Source organism: Strix aluco, chromosome 4 (assembly GCF_031877795.1).
Source record: "Strix aluco isolate bStrAlu1 chromosome 4, bStrAlu1.hap1, whole genome shotgun sequence".
In the NCBI taxonomy this organism is placed as follows: domain Eukaryota; kingdom Metazoa; phylum Chordata; class Aves; order Strigiformes; family Strigidae; genus Strix; species Strix aluco.
Window position 1 is genome coordinate 98,510,302 of NC_133934.1, and position 25,962 is coordinate 98,536,263.

The window sequence follows — 25,962 nt, forward strand, 5'->3', positions numbered from 1 at the left end:
CAAAAAGGACATTGAATTACTCGAGCGTGTCCAAAGAAGGGCAATGAAGCTGGTGCAGGGTCTGGAGCACATGTCATACGAGGAGTGGCTGAGGGAACTGGGGTTGTTTAGTCTGGAGAAGAGGAGTCTGAGGGGAGACCTCATCGCCCTCTACAGCTACCTGAAAGGAGGTTGCAGAGGGATGGGGATGAGTCTCTTGAACCAAGTAATAAGTGATAGAACAAGAGGTAATGGTCTCAAGTTGCACCAGGAAAGGTTTAGACTAGATATTAGGAAGCATTTCTTTACAGAACAGGTTGTTAGGGGTTGGAATGGGCTGCCCAGGGAGGTGGTGGAGTCCCCATCCCTGGAGGTATTCAAGAGTCGGGTCGACATAGTGCTGAGGGATATGGTGTAGTTGGGAACTGTCAGTGTTAGGTTAATGGTTGGACTAGATGATCTTCAAGGTCTTTTCTAACCTGGACGATTCTGTGATTCTGTGAATTAAATTTAGGCTAGGTTTAAATATAGGATAGGTTTAGGTAGGTTTCTTAAGTGTCATTAAGTAGCAAGAAAGATGAAATTTGTCAAATAACCTTTAAAGAAAATTATCTTTAACTTTGAATATAATGTTTTATGACTTTTAGATGCTCCTAGAATGTTTTCAGGTAAAAATCGTGTAGCTGCCAGCTGACTCTTGTTTGTCCATAGTGGCCTACAGTTTCCCATTAGAGTAGTACCAAATGAGGTTAAGTAAATCTTACATTCTCAAGCATGCCTTTCTTCTTATACATTCATTATTGGATAACTTTGTATTCGAATAACTCATGCCACTACAAATCTTTGATATAATACTTGCTTTATATTAAAAATCAAGGTTTTGACACTTAAAATTTTGAATTTATTAGTCAATTACTCTACACATATTTCAGCACTATAGTTTTGTGACAATTTAGGAATTATTTCAAATAATTTTGAATCTGCACTTTGTACATTAGTTATGTAAATCATGTTCATGTTATCAGATGACATGACTCAGCAGAGATGCAGGTTAAAACTTTGGTTTTTGTGTCTATCAGATATTTTTTCTGAAGTACTTCAAATTACTGAATGTGATCAACATTTCAGGCAAGTAGTAATTAACACTTTTGACAGTGTTTGCATGACTTGTTCAAATATTGCATTGAATAATTTTATATCTCGGTCAACCTTAAGTGAAAGTTAATTTCCTCTTTTAGAATTTTGCTCCAGTACAGTACACTCCAGATGCTATTTTATCAAGGCTAGTTGCTGTAATGCTGAGTTTGACAATTAAATTTTGATGAAGCATATGATTTATTAATACTTTTAGTAGCTCTTTCCTACAAATACTGGAAGTTACAAAGCTCTGAACATTTAGTATTTGAAAAGATGTTCTCTAAGAGGTAAAGGTTTTGTACACTTATTTTGAGTTTTAAATCATAAGAAAAATAAGGGCAAATTACTGTATTCTTAAAAGTCTTTTTTCCCTGTTAAAGTAACTAGAGTTCAGTGGTGATATGAGAGTGCATCTATATCTGTCTGTGTGTGTGTGTGCGTGCACATTAGATAGATTTCATAAATATGAAGTGCAGTTTTGAAAGATGTTCTCAGTTGCAGTACATGGGTGAATGAGTTATCTAATTGTACGTAAACATACCTACTTGTCATACTTGTGAGTGACAATAAAATTGACTTCATCTGAAATTCTTATATGATTTCAAATATGTTAAAATAAGCAGGCAACTTAATGTGGCATTACAGCATATTAAGAGTTAATTTTAGAAAAATCAAAATTTTATTTTAATTTCTTTGCTCTCAGGAAGCTATATTCTTTACAAGGAAGCATAAGGGAGGAATAGAAGATTTATTTCTAATAGACAAAATAGCTTATTTTAATTTAAGACATGTTTTTCTCCGCTGGTTCTGAGTCTTGTCCTGTTGCATGTGGTAAGATGACAGTAAGACTCAAAATCTTGTCCAGTCATGCCTTCAGTTTTACTTACACAAAAAGAACTGTTTGCTCACAGAATTAATAACATGAAGTAACATGTACCTCAGTATTTGCCAGCATGTATTCTGAAATATTCATTAAATAACATTGCTTGGAAAATACTCATATAGAAATAAGTTAGGCTAGACAGTTAATTCTTGTATGACGTTTTCCTAGAGTAGCTTACCTTAGTGGAATTCCGTTAATGAGTTGAGTTATCCAAGCCATGCTGCATACCTCAGGTAACCAGAGCAAGCTGTAGAGTCTGTTCAGAGTTTGTATTGTAGATGCTGTACTGGGTCTGTGTCTTGTTGGTCTTCATTGTGGAGAGGTAGATTGCCATTAGCATCTAGAAGTTAGTCCACAAGGAGGCTATGTGGTCAAAAGCTAATGCAGAGCAAGGAAAAAAAAGTTTGTGTGCATATTCAAGAACTTAGTTTATGAAGGCTGGCTTTTGGCTATCTTGCAGTTTGTTAAAGATACTATCTAAAAAAAGAAACCCAAGAGTGAAATTCTGCCTTTTCTGAAGTCAGAGAGTATGATGCAAGTGGACTGAATTGCATCATTGAAATAATGAATCTTCTCTTGACTAGAAACATACAAACTAATGTTATTTTGATCTTTTTGATGATTCAGTAAATGGTTTGTCTTCAGCAAGACATTGATCTGGAACATAATAATATTGGCCAGTACCTGCCTTTGTAAGACAAAGACTTTTTTTTCTTTTTTTTTTTTTTTTTCACTCTGAAGAAGCCACACATAATTGTATATGTTGGTATCTTAAAAACCTAGTTTTTAAATTTAAATCACAGTGGTTGACTACTAATTCTAGATATATGTGTAAGAAGTGTTTATAACTTTGCTGTGTCTTTCATGTTATAGCTGTTGATATAATTGCTCTTGATTGCTAAATAGTTACACTTGCAGTCACAAACACTTATCCAATCTAGCATGGGAACAGGAACACGTATGGTTGCTTGACTGTTTTGTAGTTGTTCACTGGCATCTTGTCATTACAATGTAATGTCTTTTATTCAGTCTGGAGTTGACTGTTCATGCTAAATTTGGTTATCAAATTAAGTAATCAGTCTTTGTTGAGGTAATTTTATAAATAAGATTTCCTGAAAGAATTGTCTGCAGGCAAGTTTGCTCTGTAATTATTTGAACATTTCAGAGTTGGAAGTCCCAAAGGTGAAGCAGGCATTTATGTGAAACCAAATCTCTGCACAAAATGCAATTTAATTTTTTTTTTTTTTCATTCAGCTGCAGACTGTTGTCTCCCTGTCAAAGACTTTGTAGCTTCTGTTGACTGCATGTAGGCCTCTTGCGCACTCAGTTGGCTTGTTTAAAGAGAACAAACACTTACAGTTCTGTAGAAGAGTCCTTAGGTAAACTTTGCAATAGTGGATAACTGTACTGATTTTGATTTTAGTACTCTGTGTTTTTTGAGAGGTGTATCTAACTGTGTTAAATTCTACTAGATGCATAGTTTCTAACATGACATTTTTTATTGGAAAAAATGAATCAGTCAATCTAAATTAAATAATTTAGAAAAAAACCCCTGTGAAATAGTATGATACCTAAAATAATGTCTCAACTTGCTTGTATTCTATGAAAACAGTTAATATATAAGGTAACATTAAAAAAAAATCAGTGAATGAATGATTTGTAATTCCTAAGACTAATTTTTCACTTTGTGAATGCAGCTAAACAGAAAATAAGTGTACCAGGAAAACTTGCATTTATGGTGTGCTATATGACTACAGTGGAAGATTTTCCTGGTTTTGTGTTTCTGCCATTTAGAATTCTAGCCCTTTGAACTGCAGTATTTCAATATACTTCTGTTGGATATTAAACTTTGAGAATGGTATTTCTTCTCTTCTGCTTGCTCTGCTTTTTCATTCGCACTGGTGTGTGCATGTTCTCCTGTGCATATAAACATACGCCTACACCATCTCCCTGAATCTTTGGTGCTTCCAGGTAGCAAGAGGACCATATACTAATTAAAGGTGGTTATTATGATATTGCGATTAGATACTGAAAGCTGTGACTGAGAGCTGGTGAATACCCCCCTACACTGAATTAATAGAGTTTGTGTGTGTGTGTGCATGCAGTATTTCAGTAACTTCATTTGAAAAACTCTTGAAGTTAGGCCATCAGTTGTGCTTAAAGGTGGTGGTGTGTCTGTCTGCCCTATGCAGGGCATTCATGAAAATGAATCTAATTAGCTTTTAAAGTGGATTAGTTACACAGTATTATCTCCTTGTATAGGTACTATTATTCAAAAGTAATTTACTTTTAAAGTGAGTTAAGCTAAGCCCACTGAAGACTACTGAAGTTTTTAATGAGGGTGTTCACACAGGGATTTAATGTGAATCCCCATTAAATTAATTTCCACCTGTTTTTGGAACTAGTTCTTCCTAAGGAATGAAGGCACGAGATATACGTGCTTTGAGGTCTCTAAGTGGAGGACAGGAAAGTCCCAGATGATGTGTAGTGATCCACAAGACTATACAATTCCTAGCTCATCTGCAGAACCTTACCAAACAGCGGTTTTTCAATTTGAAGTAGAATTACTGTATCCCCATGTCTCAGGGATATTTCCATACTGTCTTTGATTACTTGCAGCTGCCTCTGACAGACATATCAAAGCTTAGAAAAATCACATACTCTGTTTGAAATCAGTATAATCAGTGATCTTAGAATGCTTCACAAATTATAAGGCAAACGTCATATTTAAGAATTTTCCACTGAAATAATTGCAGAGGTCTAAAAAATCCTGTTACTTCTGTATATATTTTCAATCACACACCTGCAAATATGTTGTGTTTTAATTTGAAGTTTTGCAAATGACTGATAATCATTATTTAGACACAAATGACCTTAAGCTTTAATTTAAGCATGTGTAACAGTTTTCTGTTACTCATGCAAGCTTCAAAGAGGATATTAATTGGAAAGACAATTTCAGTTAGAGATAATCTATTTTTTATCTTGGTCATAAAATGAACTCTATTGTGGCAAATCTGTGAAGCAAATGTTAAAAATGAAACCTAGTTTAACCATTCTTCAGCTATTTATACTTCAGTTTCTTTCATAGATCTGTTTTAAACAGTAAATTTTTAGGGATAGTCCGCATTTTTCTGAATGGAAGTGTTCAAATTTTCTTGCAATACACTTGAACAGGCATATATAGGCACAGGTCTAACACTTCCTTTTTCTTTCTTCGATATTATTTTGGCTGTTGTATGCAATATTTCTTTTAAGATAGACATTAATACGGTAGTGGATAGTTCTATGCAGTGATATGCTTAGCAGTAACCTTTTCTCATAATGTGATATTGTCTGTATGTCTTATTTTGTTCAGCTTTCTCTAGCACTGATGAAGCCTAAGGCTGCTGTTTCTTTGAGTTGCTGATAATTTTTTATCTGATTAACTGACACATTTAGTTGAAATCAGACACAGCCCTTAGGCTGGTATGGATTTAATTTAAAAAGTATCAAAGGTTTGCACTGTGTGCTGTTTAATCATCATGTTTATCAGGCAAAGAAAAATTACCGAAAGGACCATAGGGAAAGGGTTATCTTAAGGAGCAGTAACTTGGGAAATTGATAATAACTCCAAGGTAATTTACAGCTAACTTTTACATTCATTAATATAACATTTCCCACTAATAATTACAGTGCTTGTAATATACTAATTAAATTGAAAACATTAGCACTAATTTTCTTTTTGCTGAACTCTGAGAGGGTCAGGTAAAGACATTAAAATGTGAAATTAAAAAAACCCTCTCTACTAATTCTACTGCAAGGAATATTTTACTTACTAGTAGAATACTTCTACCAGTATTATATGCTACAATGCATATGCAGACATTTCCTCAAATTATCATCACTATTCTTAATTGAATTTCAGTTGCTGAAATAAAAGCAAAATTGAAATCACAGTGTGCTAGCATAAATTACTCTTAAGTTTGTGTTTATATTTCACTTCAGCTGTGAACCAGTTTGTCAATATTGCACTGGGTATTACAGAGCCACCCTAACAACAGCATAGCAGTAAGCATACTCATGGCACTGGTGTTTTGGAGCTTTCATAAAACTCTTTAATTTTTTATACTATTTTCTAATGGAAATACAGCTAAAACTAATTTATGATACACAGCAGCAATTTTGAATTGTATTATTCATTAAACTTTAAAAATATATATAACTTTAAAACTATGAAGCTTTAAACATAAATTGTACATTTTAGTACAGTTACAGTTGCAGAGATCAGTTTGCTGTTCTAATACAATTGTTCATGAAGATTGTTCTTCATGAATCTTATGAACAGGAATAAATTAATGGTTATAACAAGACATGTAATAATGATGTAATTTCACTTAAAGTTAAAACATCACTAATAATTATGTACATAAAAAAGCTGTGTACAGCTGCTAAAAATTCATGTTATATAGATGTTCTTTAAAAGTTTATTTTTCATATCTGCCTTCTAAAATGAGTAATTTTGGTAGTTTTGAAGGGGAAAAGTAAGTTTTAAAAAGTCATATGGAAAATAAAAAGTTATTAGCATCTGTATGCCTCTATGTTTAGCATCTGTTTTTATGTATACATTACATACTTTGTGATGTAATACTTTGTGACAGAGTATACTGTACTGAGTATAAGTGTATTATTCAAATATTTCAGAGAAGCATTTTATTTTTAGTTTGGACTAACCTATTGCACTAGCAACGTATTAGTAAAGTTTTGCATAGTTTAAATAATCTTTTGAAGTACACGTTTTCTTTAATAATAACAATAAAACCCCACAACCCAAGAAAAAAAAACACCCTTCCATTAATGTTCCTTGAACAATTTTCTGTTCTCTGTTACTTTTTATATGATACAGCACCTAATATCTTTCCTCCAGAATTTTCCGAAATTTGCTTTTTTGGCTTTAGAGTTCAGCACAGATGCCTGATATTTAGCCTGCAGATGTCAGCCGGCTCTACCCATGCTGAGACTGCAGTTTTGTGAACATGCTTTTTATGGTACCAAACCCGATCAGATTCCACATTAAAAGGTGAAGTGTAGTACCCGAGACCTGGCACCGTTGGTTCTGGGATTGATTCTCTGCTAACCACAATCAGCTTTGAATGAAACAAAATCCTATCTGTTTGCAAAATGTCCAATAACTCTTTCCACACCAAACAGTGAATCCAGTGACGAACTAGTTTTCAGTTAGTGCTCTTTGCATTCTTCAAGTGCTGAGCTGAATACACTGTGCAGCAAGGCTTTATGTAAACTTTGTCCAGTTGAGGAATTTATAAAGTTGTTAGATGGTACATTTTTTTTTTCTGTTCCACCTCATACTCCATCCTTCTTCCCTTCAAATCTTCTTATTTCTTGAATTTGTGCCACTCCAACCCTGATTTGTTGAACCATACAGAATAGGGGGATTGAATTTATTCCATTTCATGGTATGTAAGTATATTAACTAGTTCTCCCATTTCAAAGCATGTATTAAGTATATTGATGTTTCTCCTTGTGGAAGCTGCTGTCTGGACAGTAATGGAAGTTTATATTTGCTCTTTACCATCAGAAGAACTAAATGAAAAGTGATGGTAGTGAATAGCTCCCTGTCAAAAGTCTTTAAATGTGAATGCTAACCGCAACTGAAAAATGAGACAATGTACTGCCATTTCAAAAGATGGTTAAACCTTACGTATTATCAAAGGAAATAAACTAGAATAAGTGCAGAAAATCTTGTATATGATTATTTAAATCAGATTTAATGTAGATTGTAAGCAAGCAGCCAATGAGAGTCTTCTGTTCGTTACTTCAGGATATATTGCATACATGTATATGGAAAATATTTATGTGTTTGTGTGTGTATATATATACATATTCATACACACATACATCCACCCTCTGAATGTGTTACGGGTATGTATAACTGAAAACAAAACAAAACAAAACCTATGAGAAAGCTACTTGATATTTAAATTTCAAGTTTGGGCCATTGTTCCAATAGTTAAATAGAAGTTCTGTGACCTTAAAGGATATGGCTTTTTAAATTCCTTTACCATGGGATGATTTCCTAGGATTCAGGACTAGAATTTTTAAAATCCCAAACTAATAGGTCTACAAAGCAGTTCATTTTAATATAGAAGTAGTATTGTGTTTGTATAAGAACAGGACACTTAAGTCTCTACTTCTAGGTACTTTTCTTTTTAATCTGAGGGATTTTTCTCACTGAGTATCTTTGCTGATGTGCATATTTTGTGAGAACTTGAAAAACTGAATTAAAAAAGTACAGTGTTCATTGCTCTGTGAGCTTGTTAAAAAATGTATGAGGCAAATCAGTTGCCATCTTCATGGATGAACAGGAGATTCTCTGTATTTGGGAGATCACGAAAAGAAGTCGTACAGGTATTCATTTCACTGCATATTTGTTTATTATGAGGATCACTTATTTTCTTGAAGTTTATGATAGGGTTACTGTTTTCTTATATCTCTGATACAACTTTTTTTTGCCATTATTAGAGAAGAAAGAGTATATATGATAGAAACTGTTGTGGTAAGAACAGATTTGCAGTGCACTGTAACAAATAAGGTGATCACAGCAAACTTATTATTTATTTTGGTGAGGAAAGAGAAGTGTATGTATTATAAAACAGGTTGCCCAGAGAAATTGTGGCTGCCTCCTCCCTGGCAGTGTTCAAGGCCAGGTTGGACGGGGCTTTGAGCAGCCTTGTCTAGCGGAAGGTGTCCCTGCCCATGGCAGGGGGGTTGGAACTAGATGACATTTTAAGTTCCCTTCCAATTCAAACCATTCTATGATTCTCTGATAAAAGAATATGGAGAATTGTGTATGATATGTGTATTTATGTAGCCATGGAGGTTAATCTAGTTGTTAGACAACAGTTCTACAGCCTTGTGTTTATTTGTATCAGGTACTTCAAAAACATTACTTACTGAAATTAGTCTGTGGGATAGTTTGCCCCTGGTAACTTAGAACTGAACAATGAGAATTGTTATGAAATGTTTTTTAGTTTCTGGTTTTCCAGAATATCTGAGCATGATTTTTTAAAATCAAGAAATAGATAGAAAAAACTTTGTGTTAGAACACTGCATGAGAAATTTCCTCAAGTGTTTGGAAAACTTATACTGAATATCATTTCCTAAATATCATTTTCTATCCAGCCACTATGGCTGAACATTTTTACTTTATTTATAACTCCTTTTTGACAGAAATAGTCAGGAGAAGCCCTGAATATTTCAAGTGAACCTGTTAGCAAAAAAAAAAAAAAAAAAAAAAAAAAAATCTCCTATTGTATATAAGAATTGGTGGCAATACAATTTTATGCTGGAAAAGTTTGTAAACTTAACTGTTCAAAATTATAGTAAGAATAAAAATTCAGAATAACTTAAAATTATATTACATTTGCTTTCATTCACAGCATAACGATACTACACACAATAGACAGATGCATAAAAATAAAACAATACTGTTAAGTAGTGACAGTGTTGGGAATCTGTGCTTAATCAGTGAGCTCCAAACTCTTCCGCTTTTAAAAATTATTGCTGCTGCTAATACTCAATAAAAGCTTAAAAACATTTGCATTAAAACAGTATTTTAGAATTGATACTTTTGATGCTAAGTCCTTAAACCAACATAATTTCAAAGTGTGATCACCTCTGTTTATTATCTGTGACACTATAAGATAATTTTCTACCAGTTCTTTCTGAAACACCTCAGTATTAGAATCATTAAGGCATTTTTATGTCTGATCTTGTGGATGGACCCTGTATCAGAAAAGTACTGTAATATTGAAGTTAAGTGATGTGATTTGATTCCTTTGACTCCTGTTATTCTTCCAGTGGATGGTAGTACTAATTGCAGTTGTGATGGCAGTCTTGAGAGTTGACATTTGCATGGATCAGAAAAGAGTGCTTATCTTTGCATTGCAATTAAGTGAGGATTGCAAGACAACTCAAAATTATTTTCTGGATGTTAACAGTTAAGGACTGCCTTGCAAGAATGTATGTTCTGTATCTTCCAACTACAAAAAAGAGAACTATCAAGTAAACATAGAGATGGATGTCAATAAAATATGTAATATACACATACAGCTAAATATAGTTAAAATTATTTACTGGGTGACCATAAAATATTTTTTTACCTGTCAAAGTCCTGTAAATTGGAGCATGCAGAACTTAATAGCAAAATCTTACTGAAATAAAAAAGAATGCTCACAGTCTTCCCATTAAGCATGTCTTGATGTCAACATATTGTGATGGATTCAGCCAGAAAGGTCAACTGTACTATTACTGTATGTGTATAAAGTCTTAAAAAATGTAGAGGGTTTGGTGGTTGGTATTCTATCAGTCAGTGGCTTTCTGTTGCACATGGTTATTCATAAGAACAAATTGACTTGTGTCTTAATGGAATCTGAAAGATTAAAGATTGGATTAGAGTCAGATCTGTTTACTAGAATGTAACACTAATGTGTTCACCTGCTGTTAATTTAATGAAAGCAAAACAATTTTGGTAGTCTTCATGAGTAGAAAATCTGAATAATTCTTTGTTTTGCCTTTTTTCTGATATTTTGCTTGTTTTTATTGTGATCATCGAATCTAGTTCCCTGTTCCATGAATTATAAATACTTACCACTTGAACAGATTTCTAGTGTAATGCCAGTAGTACCTGTCACTCTGGTGGGCCAGCTGCAGAAACTCTGCATATATTCTGCAGATACATTAGATGTGGTCTATCATCTGTATTGTTATGCTACCTTACATGAAGAAGTAGTAATGAAAAAGCATTTGAACATCCAGTATCTCTAACACTGGGAGGCTATGGAGGTGATTGTAGGAGTTCTTTGTAGGTTTGGTTTTGTTGTGTTTGCTGAATCATAGGCTAAATCTGCTTTATTCGTCCCTTGCCATCGGCCCTGAGTCCCCAGTTTGCTTTCTGATCATATAAATGCAGATGCTTTTCTGCAGCGTTTTTCTGGTTTTGTCTTCCCCTATATCCCTCTGTAGTTGAATACTTCTCTCCCTATAAAGGCATTCAGTTTTATAACCATGAATTGTTCTAGTACCAGATAGTCTGGATATACTTCACAGCAGGAGCCTCAAGTTTGTTTGCAAAAGTGAGAAGCCTCACTTCTGATTCTGTGTTTCCATTACAAATATAATACAGTCTATTGAGCAGAAAGAGATACAGGCTGCTTTATTCCTTCACACAGAAATATTTGTGGTGACTTGGAAACATGGACAGTTAATATTTAATGTATTAATTGTTTAATAATATTGGTTCATGATGTCAGGTTGTGTGCATGGACCACTTCATGATTTTTACCTTTGAGGATATGTTGCCTGTTCACATCAGCAGAAATACAGGTAATGTTTCTGGACATGTTGGATGATGTCTGAACATTGTGACGAAGCACATTTTGAAGGAATTGTTAGTGATATTCTTTTTACATAAAAATACAAAAAAACAATACTTAGCTGTCATGTTTTCCAAGACTGTTAGGTGACTTTATAATCTTTCTAAAAAGAAGTTTGAAGAGTGCAACTTGAGTGCAATTGTAGCAGTACAGATAAACTGCATATATCAAAATTGCATGAAACAAAGGAGTATGGGGAAAACATTTTAGATGTACCTGATGATCCAGGAAGGCTTCATGAATCATTTTATCAAATTTATTTAAAGAAAACTACTTACATAACTGTTAACTTTTCAAGAAATGAAATTCTGGATGGGTGAGTTGAGTAAATTGAAATGTCTGTGATTTATCTTTATTCTGAAAAGAACTTTGAAACATTATTGCACAGAAAGCTCAAAGAGAAGCAGAAGTAATACTGTCTGGATAATAGTAATAATACTGATAATACCAGCAGTGGATAATGAACAAGTGACAGATAAGCTAAAATTAATTTTTATCAGTACTATGACTTCTAGACATGTGAGAAGCATCAACCTGAATCCTGTATGATTTAGCATTAAGTTTCATATTAAATCATATATCCATTAATGACATGGAGAAGTACATAAATTGAACAGTGATATAATTTTCAGATTACTACAGATAGGAATTTTGATAAATACGGTGACTCTTAAATCAGAAGTATAGATGGGTATGAATAACTTAGGAATTTGGTTGGGCAAATATGAGGTGAGGATTAATGTAAAGAAGATTAAGATAATAGATTGAGGAAAGAATATCCCAGACAGACATAAACCAGGAAAATTTTCCCTATGATATAGTGACAAATAAAACACCTTCCACATAATTTTATTGGTAAGAAACTGAAAATGAATTGTAAACTCAGTACCATGGCAGGCAAAGTCTGATTTGATTTTGAAATTCATATCTAAGTATATAGTTGAAAATTTTGTGGTAAAATCTTGCTGCAAACTTCACAGGATTGCTGTCTAACTGAGCAGATCCAGAAGGTAAGTCATGCTGTATAGTTGTGATCAACCTTGGTTTAAAGAGGAAAACAACTTTAACTAAAGTCTGTCTGGAGCAAATATTAGGAAGAGAAAGTAAATTCAGCATGTTGATTGGGACTCAAGCAACTTAAAAATGCAAGAGGTCATGAAATATTGTAAGTACATGCATTTTCAGATGTTACATTCTCAGTGTGTTTACAAGAAAAAGTACTATTGGCTTAGGTAATTGCAATGAAACAGAGAAAATATGTCTTGGAAAACCTTTTTTTATAGCAGAATTTTTACAAGGTGATGTTGAGTAAATTGCCTGCAAGTTGTCTTGTTCTGGTGTTAGCATAAAAAGAGTGATCTCACACCCTCTTGTGCTGCATATTGTGACAAATGCCTACAGTTTAATTAGTCATGGTGATTGTATGTTGTTGATATTTATTTGTAGGTGGGATAGCAAACACCTCAGTTATAGTGAAGAACTGGAAGTAGTTTTCAGGATGTCAGGAAAACTTTAGGATAAGCTCTTAAATCTGGTACTTTTCAGTTACCCTGGTTATTTTTTCCATAGAATAGTACTTGAGTCAAGTAGATTGCTGTGTTAGACTAGTAGCTGATACAGTAGGTCAGCTGTGCTGCTCTCTTCTATGGAAGATCTGCATTCGAGCCTATTCAGTTCCATGTACCGGGCACAGGGAAAAAGATTTATTCTTGGTTAATTCTGCTAGTAGAGGTACTGAAGCTCTATTGCTTAGGCCAGCATATACTGCTATCATTAATATTTCATGTCTTTTTTTCAGGACAAAGAAGGAGTGGAGGGTGTATCTGTGGGAGCCATTCTTTCCGACTACCAGAGAGTTCGAGTTGAAGATGTGTAAGAAAATATTAATCTTGATTATTATACACATCCTGGTGCTTTACTTGTTTGTTTTCTAACTCAAATTCTGGAGCAGAAACAATTGCTTTATTTCTCATGTTCTAGGATACCCAATTAATTCAATTTGTTAATATAAGTATCTTTTTTTAAAAAAATTTTCTTTTTTTTTCCCCTGGAACCATGTGTTCATTAGTAAAAATCCAATAGAAACTATACTGGATTTTTGGATTGCTCTTCAAGTCATGGATCTGTTGAAAATGCTCAGAGTTTTGATATGAAAATAGTTGAGTAGGTTCAGATCCTTCAGCAGAAGGCTTTCCACGATTCCAGTGGCTATGGTGTTGTGGTCAATGATCTCTATTTTTCAACAGAGTTTTAATATAGAGGAACATCCTGTGACTTGTTATCAGGAATTAAATGTAAGAGAATCCTTATGTGCATGTCTTTCTCACTTTCGTAAAATCTAAAATCTGTTATCATTAATCAGGAGCTTTCATTTGTCATTCATACTGTACACACACTTTAAGTCTAGATAGACTGTAATAATTTTTAAGTGTAGATATATTGTGATACTTTTAAGAATCTTAAATAAAAAAAGGATTATGTAATGGAAATTGTGTGTGTTCTATAGGCCAAGATTTGATTTGGGTCTGGAAAAGAAATTTCACTACATATGTCTGATGAAATGCAAAACCACCTTGTGTTAAAAATTAATTATAATTTCGTGGGTTCATTAGTTATTTGTTGATGATAAAAGCAAGTATCTGGAATCATTTATGAACTCTAAGAATGGTAAAGTTAATGCTATGCCATCTCAACTCACATCAGCAAACTACACAGCATGGGTGTTTTCTTTATGCTTTACATAGGTAAATTGCAGTCAGAAATAGCTCCTTTCTTTTTCTTTCCCCTTACACTTAAAACATTTTAATGACTGCCTGATCATGTTACTAGATATTTTAGAAAAGATTGCTTTTGTTGATTGTGGATTTCAGGTCTTTTACCACAGCCAAAAGATTGACAGGACATCATAATATTTCAAACAGATCTGATTAATTCCAAGGTCGCTCAGTGGTAAAAAAAATTTACATTGATCTGTAAATTTACCCCTTGCAATAAAGTTCTTTCACATAAACCATCCTGCTTTCTTGAATTCAGCTAATTTGTTAAAGTTAGGCACCTAAATGAACTGCTTCACATGTAGAGTTGCTAAATATTTCTGTTAATTTTACAAATTAGTGCTCTGTTAAAATATATGAAAGTAATAACAAAACCAGTCTGATTATATGGGTGCTAACTATGGATTTAGATGTCAACATTAAACATCCATTTAACTATAAAGTCTTGACACTAATACTAGTGGGTCTATCTAACATATGGGAGAAATTTTATTAGATAAACACTGATAATTGACAAATAAATGTAATTTTTGAGTGCTCTAAGGTAGTTCCGTAGTTAAATGTTTTCAAGTTTTTCACGAACTAAGCATTTCACATTTTATCACCAACTGATGGTATTTGACAATTTGCAGAAGGGTTACCTATCAATAGTCCAAATTAGTGATTCTCTAACTTGATAAACAATCAAATGCTGTGTATCAAATGCTGACTAAATATGATATGTATCAAAACAAATAATTAAATTTACATTAACAAGTTGTTACTTTGTATCATAAGCTGTATACATTTTCCAGAATGATTCTTTTCCTTGGGTGTTGATCCAAATTATAGGTTTGTTGAGTGTAACAAACTCAGCATATTGTACTACTGACATGTGCTACATTTATCACAAAGCAGTAACTCTTGCCTTAGCTGTGTTCATAAAGTGATTACTTCCTAAGGTATTAATTGCTTTGTGTCCCTAAAGGTTTAGGAATGCATTTTCTCATGGTTTTACTTATGTTCCCATGCAAATCTGTTAACATCAGTGAGTTAGATCTTACACAGATGAATTATAGTCAGAACAAGTTTATTTCTTTTTTTGTATTAAACTTAATGTATATACTGAAATCTAGGAATAATATTGTAATTGAAATTGTAGAAGAAAAATCATTTAAAGGTAGGAAATTAGAGAAATTAATTTTCTTTAATTTTACATGAATCATGCTGTGTAAAAGCATAATGCTTGGCTTTATCCAATTTTTTGTTTGTTTTTAAGATGCAGAAGGCTTAATCTTCAGCCTTTAGCTTACCTTTGGCGTCGGAACCAGGAAGTATTGCTTAAAGAAATGATATCATCTAACATTCAAGCCATTATCATAAAAGTGGCAGCTTTTGGTACGTATTCAGATTCTGAGCAATATGGTCTATTGAAGCTTCTCATGGACAATCCACAACATAACAGAGAAAAACGAGAAATTTTGTTCTATATTTTAGGATATGAAATGTTAATATGAAGAAAATTTTTTAAAATTACATGGCTGAATAACAGTCATGATGTCTCAATAATTATTTTACCTGTATGCAATTCATTCTTAAAGGAGACCTGGAAAAGATGGAAAGTAATTCTTCCTAGCAAAGTCATTAAATTCCTTTTGTAATTTTTTTGTTCTAGTTTGGTTTTGCTTTTCAGTAAAGATGCATGCATAATTCAGTGGTTCACAGTATTGTCATTTATGGATGATGCAGACTGGTGGCTAGACAATGTTATAAAGGAACCGTGAAAGTTTTAGTAGAAATACAACAAATTAACATCAAACAAGATGTAATTATATGAGGCCAAAACATTTTGTGTAACAACAGTCTTTGAGTTGGTAAAGCATATAGCAAACAGAAATAGTTCGTCATTGCCTTAAAAATAATGGTATTTACATTGTAGTTGTTAGAGTACCAGAAAATCATCATGTCTTTTCATTGTCAAATATGTAAAATGAGGTTTGGATAATGAAGCAAATCAATATGAAAGATAAACTGTTTGTTTATTGTTTGAATGTAAAGATAAGGTCAACTGAAGTTTTATAGGAAGGCTTATTGAATGACGTACTCTATATAACCCTAAGAAGCACATGAGAAACATGTTAATGGTACAACATATTCATTTTGGGCCTCTATGCAGTTTTTCATTTTACAATATCAAATGAGGTCTTAAGCATAAAGTGTGACTAAAAGAGCTTTTCTTTTTCAGTTGACTATAGATATGCAGTGCATTGTACCAAAGAATAGCTAATATAATACAAGAGTGTCAGTGACATTGGTGGTTAAAGATGTATGTTTAAAAACCTGTGTTGTATAGTCTTGCATTAGAAGTCCAATGGCTGGTTTATCTGGACAACTTTCACATCAAATTCCTAATGTCTGTCGTCTTTAAAGAATGCTTTATAACAAAGCAATTTCTCCTTAGATATTAACCAAGAATTGAATTTTAATCCCTTTAGACTGGATGAATTCCATGACTTTTTAAAAAAATTAATAATTATTTATTTTTAAAAATTTATTCCTCTTTAGCTGATATAGTTTCTAAGTAATTTTTACATTATCACTATAATGGTCTTGCTGTATTCTCTAGGACCTGCTAGGGCTGCTAGTGGGATTAGAATGATTAGAAATACCACATTCCCTCATTCACTTCTAGGTAACAAGCAGTGCAATTTAGTAGTGTTTTCCTGAACTCCAAATACATAGGAGTTGAATGCTGTGTTTTCTACTATAAAAAACTTATTTTTAAAGAAATAGTTTTCAGTCTATGTAAAGTACACTTTTATAATTATGTTATTTTTCCATAAAGTAGAATGCTTTCATTGCTTAAGCTGACATGAAGGAAAAGTAGAAGTCCACAAAGAATATGTAACATGCTTTTACACATGAGAAATATTTTTTTAAAGAAAAGATATGATTTTAATAATAGATAAAACTATTTCACAAGTAGACATCATTGATGATCTGTCTTATGCCTGAAGCAAGATAAACTTGTCTTTTGTATTCTACAGTCTTAAAAAACTTAAAATGCACTAGTTAGTGCACAAAGAGTGCTTTGTGGGCTATTCATTGAAGGAGTGAATACCATAAATACTTGTAGATAGCAATTAGATAGAAAATCACTCTGAGTTTTTTTTCCTTTTTATTTTTTTGGCTACAGGTAAAAGAATGATCTTATCAGAGTCAATTTCTCACCTGCCTCAGGCAGACGTAATTAGATGTAAGCAAATTTAATGGAGCTTATTGTGCTCTGGGGCCATTCTGTAATGCTTTAATAATTGCATGCCTTATTAAAGTGGATTTAAGGTATGAAGGCTGTTTAACATATCAAGTGGTAAAGAAGATAAGATGCAGTTTAACTTTTTGCCTCTTGGATTAATAATCAAAGGTAGACTGCAATGAAAATATTTAAAATAACAGATTTAAGAGTCTGAAGGGTAATGCATTAGATGGTACATTGTACAGATGTTAATGCAAGAAGCAAATCTGTAACATGAGCTTGACATTCATCAGTGCTGGCATACTTGTACACCTGCCTTGTCCTGTTTTCCATTAACTCAGTGCCAGTATTGGCAAGGTAAAAGCCTGTCGCTTTATGTAGAAAACACATAATTATGCAAGTAAATGAGCATTAGTTTAGTACATTTCCCTAAATCCACCATTACAAATTAATACCATAAACTTTGCCAGTGGCAAGAGTTTTCTATCTCAGAGTAGTGTGCTTTTCCAGATGGGATACCAATTGCTCTCACTTACATGCAAAAGAAGTATTGTTAGCAAGCCTTCTTCACATGCCTTCTGTTGATCTATAAGTAGATCAGCTTTCTTTCCTTTAGAGTGTATTTCAGAGCCTTAATGATGAGAGAAAAACATTCCATGATCTAGCAGCCAACCTGAGCTATGACAAAAAAAGCTGCTTATGCATATTTATCTTCAGTACCATTTTCTTGCTGCTAAAGATGCCTGTGTGATGCATTATACTTTTATGTTTGAAATATACACCTCTTCAGTGGAAATCCCAGAAAGTCAGAATGAGGTTACTCAGTAACAGCTAAAATAGAAACAGTTATTGATTGTTTTTAACATGTGTGTGCCTGAAATTCCAGTAATATCCATTGCTCATGTGAGACAGTGTAATATAACAGAGACAGTGTAATATAACACAATAATAAGATGTGGTTTTGATATCCTGTCTCTCTGGACACATTTTACAGATTAAAATACTAATTAACGTGCAGAGTATGCATATAACAGATTCAACTTTTAACCTTGGTAACTTTACATACTGTTCTTACCTGTGCCACATTCTAAAGAAAACTGCTTCCACTGCAGCACAAGGTGTAATACTCAGGTGTAAGTGAGAGAAGGAGGAAGGTTATATTTGGGAGGAACCTTTAGGTTCCTCACAGTATGGTCCTCAGTAAAAATTGAGCATCGAGTTTTATCTACTTTATTTACCTATATAGTTAACTATACCTAAATCTTGTTAAGAATTAACACTAAAACATAAATGCCACTGTACATTTTAAAATATGACAAGCTTCAGTTCTCATACATATGAGTATATATTGGAAATTGTTTATATGCCATGCAGTTAAAGCAGTTTGTTCTCAGTGATTCTAGTTTTTCTTGAAGTTTAAAGAGTAACATTCACCTTCAGTTAGTTTTGTAAGTGCACATTGTTAGCTTGAGAAAGTGGAGGAAAAAAATTGCTTCTTTGGTGTTTCCGTCAAAATCAGAATATAAGCTCAAATTTCTGTCTTTTACGGAATTAATATGCATCATTTACTTTGTACATTGCAGCTTCTTCCCACTTTGGTTATAGTAAATTAATGATTTATTATTGAACTAAATACCTGAAAAAAACATTGTAATTATGAGATCAGATAGTAGAAATACTAAGTTGAAAAAAGAAAAACTCTTTCATGGTTAAATTATGTTTCTAGCTTCTAGCTGTTCTTTGGACCACAGTAGAGAAATGATACCATCATGCTGCCCAACTGTTAGACAATAATAAAAGCTGCAACTTTGTATTAGGGCTGATTAGTTTGTGGTCCTCAGCCTACATTTGAGCTGTGGCTCCTATGCCATGGCTACATCCTTTATCTTGTAGGTCTGGCTGCTATGAGTGCTTCTAGATGATCTGCATGCTCAGCCTTGTTGAAATCACCCAGGCTGTGGAAGCCTAGCTTTTGAGATGGTGCGGGCCCTAGTTGCTTACCCAGGCTATTTTGCTACAACAACAGAGTAATGGTTCCTTGGGGAGCCATTGCCATCTCCTGTCTGTCAACAAATCCTGAAGTTCCTTCTCTAAAATGAGCTGTCTGAAGTACATACATTTAACTTGAGTCTCCTTTGCTGCAAGATTTTGGCGCTTGCCTCACAAGGTCAAGATTGATATACTCCTGCTGTACATAGAATCCTCTGAAAAGCTGATGGTTTAGGGATGCGTATGCTTTTCTATATGAGCTTTTAATTTAGAGAGAGAAAATATTACTTCTCAGTATAATGAAATCAATACATAGGACTTTATTATTTAAACATAACCACCTAGGTGTCTGCATTATTGTTTATTATTTGCATGCCACTAGTGTACAGAAGTGAAATTCTGACTGACTGAAATTGATAGCTAGACTTCCATTAATTTTCATGGAGGTAAGATTTATGTATAAAGTAATACATTAAAAAAGAACTAGCACCACACAGTTCCCGGTTAAGCTCCTGAGGGTGTAATTTAGTGTTACAGATAAACTGATCTAATAGCGTGTTACTGCCAAAAGGTTGATCTTTCCTTCCCCCTTCTAGCTGACTCTTCCAAACCACAAGCCTCTACTTGCTTCTGCCCCTGTAAAAGCTCCAGTGATTGTGTGGCTGCAGCTGGGTGATTTGTGTGTGCAGGGAACTTGCTGTATAGATGTCACGGCTGCATGGAGGACAAAACTCTCTTTCAGTAGAAAGCTTACCACTAAATTGGGTTAGATATATCCTGAAGATCATATCCTGTAGGTTGTTGTGTGAGTTTTGTCTGAGCACATCATCTGTGCAATGGAAAGGAACAGAGTTCTTTGAAAATGTGTCTCTAGTTTTCAGTAAAGAGCAATTTTAAAGTCATTATTGGGGAAATTGAAGGAACTTGTTATATCGTCACAGGGGAACATACCTGCTTCCTCCAAATATTTTTGAAAAATTCTCAGACAATTCACAAACGTGAAAGTGAGGAACATTTTGTTAAGATATCAGAACAGGATCCCAATTGTTTTCTTCCATATTTTATTTTAAGGATTTGTTTGCTTATTACTAAATAAACTAAACATTGGCATTATTCATAGTTAGTTCAGCTTATTTAGAGGTGATTGTTCCATTGCTTTTTCCTTGGGCAGTTACCAGACACTGGACCTGTAATGGAATCTGTGACAGTCTTCATAACCTTTGCTCTTGATAACATTGGGTTTATTAATATGAAAAAGACTTCTTCTGTTTATCATAATTTGAAGTGGAACATAAAATGACCGATAATATTTTTCCAAGTACTGTCAGATTTTAATGATTGCGTATTCTGTTAGGGATAATGTATTCTAAAAAGGAGCCTTAAACTTTTATTAGAAAAATTATCCTTGAAGAATGTTAAAGTATTATCTTGTATACACATATGATAGCTTTTAATTAATTTTTATTGTAATTTTTTTCAGATTATAAATTTGGTAAATTTATGTCTATCATATACTTTAGGAAAGATATTCTTAGGAGATTTTTCCACCTTCTAATCCTTGCTTCCTAGCTAGCACATGTTATTACTGGATTTTCAAACAAAGCTTCCAAAGCTTGCTTGGTCCTTTAGAGTTTAAGTGTATTTGACACTTTTGCCTTAGGCTTGTTCCCTAATACATTTGTCTACTACCTCATTTATCTACATCATTCATGTTATTTACGATAAAAGAAAAGGTACCACATCTGTTTGTTCACCAGACATTGAATGAAAAGACTTGGAAACAATTATGAAACCACAGGAGCTGTTTTAGCTCCGGCCCTTTTTTTTTTTTTTTTTGAGGGAAAAGACTCACATGGAAAAAGATCAACATGGAAAATTGGGAATTGTATGCAAGACCAGAAATCAATCAAAATTAGCTTGGGATTTAAGAAGAGTGTGATGCAAAAGAGATGAGTAAGAGAAAAGAGAACTAGGAATGGACTTTAAGTAAAGAAAACTTTTTGATTCAGAGCATAGCTGAAAGTTTAGAAGAATAAGATAAGAAAATCATCTTTGCATCTGGAATGTTATTTGCCTTGATGCTTGTATATGAATGACAGATCCTTTGATACCAGTGTAAGATGAGGTGTTGGAAAGAGTGCGTGGGTATAAAGAAATGTTTGAAAATAAAGCGGGTTACAGAAAAAGAAGAAATTAGATTTTGTAACAGTTTGCATAAGTGGGCCTAGAAACAGGTTAGTGAGAAATATGATTCCCTCTTTGCTGTGTCTTGAGCCCACAGGTTGGAGTTTGGGAAGAATGTCGATACTTGGACAGGAGTTGGAAGAGTGGGAAAAGTGAATGGACCCAAAAACGGAAAAGTAATTGAAAGTTGACATTACTGAGTGCAGTGCTTCTTAAGCAGATGTCAGGGACAGACAAAATTAGAGAGAGATAACTTAAGCGTGGAAAGATTGCTTCGAAGTTTGGGGACATCAGATCGTGAAAAGAAAATGTGAAATGAAAGCAGCAGGTCAAGAATGGACTATTATGCCAGAGCTTAGTAAGGGATGTCAAAAACAGAAGTAATCTTAACAGAATGATAATCAAGAGGGAGAAGCTGTGTCTTGTTAATACTAAAATAGTACTTGCTGCTCCTTAATGCTTGGTAAGGTTTAAGTTCTGGATGCACATTCATGTTGCAGACTTCTGTGCTGAAACAAAGCGTAATCTCAAACCTTAAAGGCATGCATATCTGTGTAGTTAGAACCATAGATGCTTGCTTTCCATGTCTCTCCGAGGTGAAGTTTTATAAGACTACTTGTCCTAATCTAATTCATTATTTCTGCTCTGGCCTTTACCCTTTTGCAGGTGATCTACTGATCTCCCCTGTCAGAAGTCTCTGTTGATCCATTTGGGGACTGTGACTTTTTAAAGGTTTATAACTTGTCTGCATGGAGATGGATTTAATCAAATTGACACAAATTTTACCACTTACACCATGCCTCTTTCTCCGCCACTGAATCAAATTTCAATCCTTTTCTTCAAAGTTAGTAGTACTAGAACTGTTCAAAGCATGGAAATACCAGAATTCTTTAACAGGAACAAAACAGCACATCCTTGTTTTATCCAAACTATGGTGCTGGAGTGGTTGAACACTGAATTAAATAGATAATTAAAAAATGATGCTCTAAAGTAATTCTAATCAAAACATTTTAGTATGCCAAACTTAAAAACACTGAAAATAGATTTATATTGGGAAAGTCTGTGGCTGTATGAACCGAACCTGTAATAACTTTTGTTTTAAGTCTCTAAAGTCCATTGAGTCCAACTTCCTGAGAAGTTGACTGGGGCAGTATTTTCAGTGAGCTGAACCATTTGCTGTATAGTCTTGAATTTGATTAAAAGCAATTTAATGCTGTAATTAAACAATTTTTCCACAATCTCCTTTTAAACTATGAACATTTTAGAGTTTCAAAAGTATCTGCATGAAAATATTGCCTTGTTATTTGATGAAACAATACAAAATTTCTTCAGATACTTGTTGAGGTTTCTGTTCTTGAAATGGCAGAGCTAAGCTGCTTTGAATCCTAGGTATAGCTAGAACACAAATAGCTTTGATGTTAAAAAAAAATCACAAGAGACTATAGATGAAATTAACATTGCTGGTTTTTAGAGCCTATTACCTCTTAGAATTCTAAAGTTTGATGACAGCGGACTAACATAGTTTAGAAAATATTTGATGAACTTCCGAGAAAGATCATAAACTGTGATTCTAAATAAACTGTACTGGAAACATATGCTAGAACTGCTTTGGGATTAATGTCTTATAACTTTACCCCTTAGGTTGAAAAGAGTTACTACATCTTCAGATTCCATCCCTGTACTATTCCCCCACTGGATAAATTACCCCATATGAAAAAGAAAAGAAAAAAAAAAAAAAAGAAAAAAGAAAAAAAGAAAAAAAGAATTAGGCACATAATCAAGTTGTATGAATTTTGCTCTTTTATACAATAAATTAGATGTATATTCAACTCAAATCTTTTAGAGGTGCAGTAATATGGAGTATTTATTGCACTCTTCTTCATTTTTCTATGAAAATTAAGCAGCTTTTACAATTTTTTTGATGTTTTGGAAAAGAAAATTCTAGGAATCCGTCCAGTTCACCATTGTTATACAGCCTTTCACGTGTGAAAGTTATGAGGAAATTAAGAATCAACTATGAACCTGTCAAGTTATGCTACCAGACAAAAAGTTCACTTCCCAACTCTTCATTGAAATGAAAGCTAAATATGACACCAGGAATAATTTACCTCAAGGCAATTTAAGGTATAGATTTACAGTGCATTAATATCTCTCTGGCATGTGCACTCATACATCATGAAGGATATCTGACATTCCTGCACTTCTGCAGAGTAAACCTGCTTTACCAACTGATACTTTTGTGTATGTGCTTTTTTTGTGCTATTAGAGAGACACTCTTTTTTCTTTATCGTTTAAAGAATAGTGCTTGATCCTACTTCATGACTATCAGTGATTTTGTATTGTTTACTTAGAAGAAAAAAGACACATTTAAAGTAGAGGAATTTACCTTCAAAAATAGGCCTATTTTCTCTGTTCCAATTCTCAGGCGGATGGTTGCATCTATCCTTTACACTGTCTTGCTTTCTCTGCATATTTCTGTACCTTAACGGTCCCATCACCTCCTTGTTAACCCTGTTTTCTTCCAGAAAAAGAAATTGAGAAGAGAGAGAAAGAGGCTATTTTTGGTTCCAGAAAACTTAAGTCTTTCCTTGCTTCTTTTCTTATTTAAAGTTCTAAATAATTCTGCTTTTGGTGAGCAACTGATTAGGATCTTCCCAGAAACCTTATTGTGCATTATATGGCTCTCTATCATCAGAAGTTAAGTCTTGGTCCCTGACATTCATAATGATGACAGTTACTAATCTTCTCAACAATACTTCTCAAGAAGTCAGGAAAAATAAGTTTCTGTAACTTTAAAACAAGCTCCATTTTTTCCTCTAAAAGTCTATGCTAATTCTGTATCTACGAAATTTCAAGAAGATCAGTAATAGAGTGATTTTGAATACTTGTTTTTAACTTTATTTTATAGAAGAACTCAGAGAGGAATAAAATGTACTTTTTGAATGGTAAGGTTGGTTAGTCAGGAAAGGACAGAGGATTTTCTCTAGATTTTCAACACATAATGGTTAACACATTGATGTGTATGGTAGTGATTCTTTCACAATGTGTTCATGTATTACGGGTTAGAATTTGGTTCAGTGTAGCTTTCAGAAGGACTTGATGTACCACAATTGTTCTTAAAACAATTATGATTTATTTTTATTTATTCAGCATTTTACTAAGGGGTGAAAATAAAATTTTTTATATTAAAATACTTTCTTAAAACTCAAGATTATTTTAAAATTCTGAACATGTACAAAACATTCTTGTTAGTAAGATGAGGCTTTAGAATGTGCATTTTATCAGCTGAATGTAATACCATGAATATGGAACTTGATTTTCTAATGGTCTTGATAAATGCAAGTAATATCATGTACTTACCCGTCAGGTAAGTGAGGGCTTTATGCTACAGTAATACATGTGTACAATGTGAACCATTTAAAATATGGTTCTTTTGCATAACTAGTGAAATGCCTCTCAGTAATGTTCTCTGGTACATTTTTTCACTATAGAACAAAGCCCTCAATTTCTGCCCATTCTTTTGACATTGCTGCAGTTCTCTACAGCACTTGTCTTGTGGCTGTGCATAAGAGGGCTCTGCAACCATGGTTGATATCTGCTTCTGTCAGTGGATTTATCAGGAATTACAGATGGAGTAGAAATTACTTTGAAGTGATTATACCATTTGTGCTATCACATACTGATTTTACAGTAAAACTAGGCCACAAAACTGGAGGTGAGAGTAAAATTTGTTTTACTAAGCACTGTTAAAACCAGCATTATCAAATCGTTCGAGATGTTTCTGTCATCATGTACTGGTCTCAAAGAAATAAAGCCCCACTTGCTCTCTTGACAGCACATAATAAATTGGCTCATGTAGTTCAGTTGGGGAGTTAAAAATGCATTGAAAATAATGGTGCATAACATTCTAGGGTTAACATTTATTCATAGATGATGCAATTAAATAAAACAGGCATTAACTTCAAGGTCAGTCAGTAAAGTAATAAAAGTGAATATTTTAATTGAATTGTAATTGCTTCCCATTGATACATGGAAGTTAAGTAAAATAGATGTCAGTGCTGCAAATTATAGTTCCCTTCATAATTAATTTCTTAATTCTCCATACAGTCATCCAGGCCCTGTTCCTTGTTGTTGGTTTATCCACCCATCCAGCTTTCTTCACATCTAGTTCCATGGAGAAAAAGTCTGGAGGATGTGGTTAAATGGAATGTACTAAGAATTTACAATGCATTGTTTTTCTTTTTAGTCTAAGTCATGTTAAGAATCTGAATCAATATACTCCTTTGTTTAAAGAAAAACATAGCAAATAGGAGTTTGGATTTATATTAACTGTTTTGTAAGTATAGTTAT

The 25,962-nt window shown here is 33.5% G+C and overlaps 1 protein-coding gene across 2 annotated transcripts in view; it reads left to right on the forward strand.

The window, feature by feature from the left end:
• Positions 1-25,962, forward strand: part of DPH6 (diphthamine biosynthesis 6) — a 223,564-nt gene that overhangs the window by 42,458 nt on the left and 155,144 nt on the right. For both annotated transcript variants that reach the window (XM_074824522.1, XM_074824523.1), the window contains exons 4-5: positions 13,229-13,302; positions 15,463-15,581. In XM_074824522.1, the coding sequence (XP_074680623.1) occupies positions 13,229-13,302; positions 15,463-15,581 (193 nt within the window). The remainder of the gene's footprint in view (positions 1-13,228; positions 13,303-15,462; positions 15,582-25,962) is intronic.